Here is a 2,818-nt window from a genome sequence, read left to right on the forward strand (position 1 = left end):
ACAATCAAGCTTTAATTTAGAGGAGCCCAACAATTTTTAGTGTCCCCTATATTTTCCATGGAAGAGTCATAGTTTTTCTTCTATTGCTATTTGAACTTAAAAAACATTCTGGAATCAGGTTAAAATTTCATGTAAACTCTAGCCTTCCATTGGTTTGCCCTTCATTTTTGTGTTTTTGCCATTTTTTTCAATTGAAATTATTAATTTAATAATTTTCATTTATTTATGCATTCATCAGGCTTACTAAATATAGATGGGAATTATGATGGTTATCTTAGACATGTGTATCTCTCCAGTAATTTATGTCAATTATTCAACTCTGGGATATCTTAAAGCTCACAAAATTCATAATAAGTTGCAAGATTGTATACTTTACCTTTGAAAATATAATTTGTGAACTCTCTAACAGAAATTCTAACAGTAAAATCAGGGTTTAGTTTAGTATGTAGGTGAATTTAAAATTTTTACATTACAAAGAGAAATTGAGTGATTTGGATTTTTTTCATTTAGAATTTCTTTGACTAATTGAGTCACAGAGATAAAATATAAGATAATTTGATCAAGAGAGATAAGATGAACATGCACATGATACTACTGCATGGCTTCAACACTTTCCCTTGAAATAAAGAAATGATAACCTGGAAATGTGGCCCATAGGTGCCTGATCTAGGAACTATCACATTCCGTATAGGACTACAAATATGAAAACAATAAGGATACATAACAATAAGGATACATCTATGCTCCATTTCTCCCACTTCTTCTTTTGGAAGCCATTATATAATCAATATTAATATTTTATAGATGCTTGTTCTTGAGTTATTGAGCCCAGATTGATTTTTTTTTTATAATTTTGTTTATTTATTTTTCCCCCAAAGCCCCAGTGGATAGTTGTATGTCACAGCTGCACATACCTCTAGTTGCTGTATGTGGGACGCAGCCTCAGCATGGCCGGACAAGCGGTGTGTCGGTGCGCGCCCGGGATCACAACCCGGGCCGCCAGTAGCGGAGTGCGTGCACTTAACTGCTAAGCCATGGGGCCGGCCCTAGATTGATGTTTATACTCATGTATAAAATGTAGATAGTAAGTACCTACCTCATAAGTTTAAGGTTAAAATTAGTTTATAAATTTACTTTCTAGCATTTATTATTTAACATAGTGTAGATGTTTTCAGGGGTCTCTGATTATTTTCTTAGCCTATTATTTTTAAACTTCCTTCTGTGAAGTTCAGGGATCTTGTTATGAAGCCAACCAGAAGGACTACAGAAGATGGTGTGGAAGAGTAGTGGGAAAGATTCTGAGTGCCTATCACCGACTCAATCAAAGAAGCTCTGCTTTGATATCATTTTCATATTTGGCTAAAAATGTTGGAAAACTATCACCTTAGGATAAATTGTTGTGAGTGAAATTTCGATGTTGGAGGACATGAATATGTTTAAGGACTTTTGATAAGTGTGGAAAATTACATTTTATTAATATTACACTAAATATGCTTCTGAGCATAGTATACAAAAGAACTGCTTATCCCCACAACATTGAATTTTATCCAAAAGTGTGACTGTTTTTGTTTATGTGATTTCAGATCTAGCTAAAGAGCTCATATTCTCACTCACTATGTCTGTTCTCAATAACTCTGAGGTCCAACTTTTTCTTCTAATTGGAATCCCAGGACTGGAACATGCCCACATCCGGATCTCCATTCCTATTTGCCTCATGTACCTGGTTGCCATCATGGGCAACAGCACCATTCTCTTTATCATAAAAACAGAGCCGTCACTTCACGAGCCCATGTATTATTTCCTTGCCATGTTGGCCATCTCTGACCTGGGCCTGTCCTTCTCCTCCCTTCCTACCATGCTGAGAATCTTCTTGTTCAATACCATGGAGATTTCACCGAATGCCTGCTTTGCTCAAGAATTCTTCATCCATGGATTCACTGTCATGGATTCCTCAGTGCTTCTGGTTATGTCTTTGGATCGTTTTCTTGCAATTCACTATCCCCTGAGATATAGTTCTCTCCTCACCAGCAACAGAGTTGCAAAAATGGGACTGACCTTAGCCATCAGGAGCATTCTCTTAGTGCTTCCATTCCCCTTCACTCTAAAGAGATTAAAATATTGTCAGAAGAATCTCCTTTCTCACTCATACTGTCTTCATCAGGATACCATGAAGCTGGCCTGCTCTGACAACAAAATCAATGTTATCTATGGCTTCTTTGTTGCTCTCTGTACTATGCTGGACTTGGCATTAATTGTTCTGTCTTATACGCTGATCTTGAAGACGGTACTCAGCATTGCATCTCTGGCAGAGCGGCTCAAGGCCCTCAATACCTGTGTCTCCCACATCTGTGCTGTGCTCATTTTCTATGTTCCCATCATTGCCCTGGCTGTCATGCACCGCTTTGCCAAGTACAAAAGCCCCCTTGTTGTGATCCTTATTGCAGATACATTCTTGTTGTTGCCGCCCCTAATGAACCCCATTGTGTATTGTGTAAAGACTCGACAAATCCGGGAGAAGGTCTTGGGGAAGTTGTTTAACATATGTAGGAGACAAGAACTTGAATATTGAGGTAATAAATTATCAGTCAGTAAGTATTTATTGGTACCTACTACGTGTTCAGTGCCACAGAAGTCACTATCTAGTGGAGGTCTGGGAGGAGAGTTAAAAGCTATGCAGTACAGGATTTGCAATAAAATTGAGACTGCAATATTAAACAGGAAAGATGAAATAATCAGGTGATATATGACACAATTCACAGAGTTTAATTAACATTTTAAGATTAGTTAATAACAAGACACTATGTAATGGAGCAGTTGG

The 2,818-nt window shown here is 37.4% G+C and overlaps 1 protein-coding gene across 1 annotated transcript; it reads left to right on the top strand.

Annotated features, from left to right (window-relative positions):
• The first annotated feature begins 1,615 nt into the window (after positions 1–1,615).
• On the top strand, positions 1,616–2,569 carry LOC131409031 (olfactory receptor 51A7). Its single transcript, XM_058546238.1, has one exon. It carries the CDS (start codon positions 1,616–1,618, stop codon positions 2,567–2,569), a length of 954 nt encoding a protein of 317 aa, XP_058402221.1.
• Positions 2,570–2,818: the final 249 nt, after the last annotated feature.

Source organism: Diceros bicornis, chromosome 7 (assembly GCF_020826845.1).
Source record: "Diceros bicornis minor isolate mBicDic1 chromosome 7, mDicBic1.mat.cur, whole genome shotgun sequence".
Taxonomy (NCBI): domain Eukaryota; kingdom Metazoa; phylum Chordata; class Mammalia; order Perissodactyla; family Rhinocerotidae; genus Diceros; species Diceros bicornis.

What these genes read in the sequence shown, in the direction of transcription:
- LOC131409031 (XM_058546238.1), top strand. Translation starts at nt 1,616, where the DNA reads ATGTCTGTTCTCAATAACTCTGAGGTCCAACTTTTTCTTCTAATTGGA.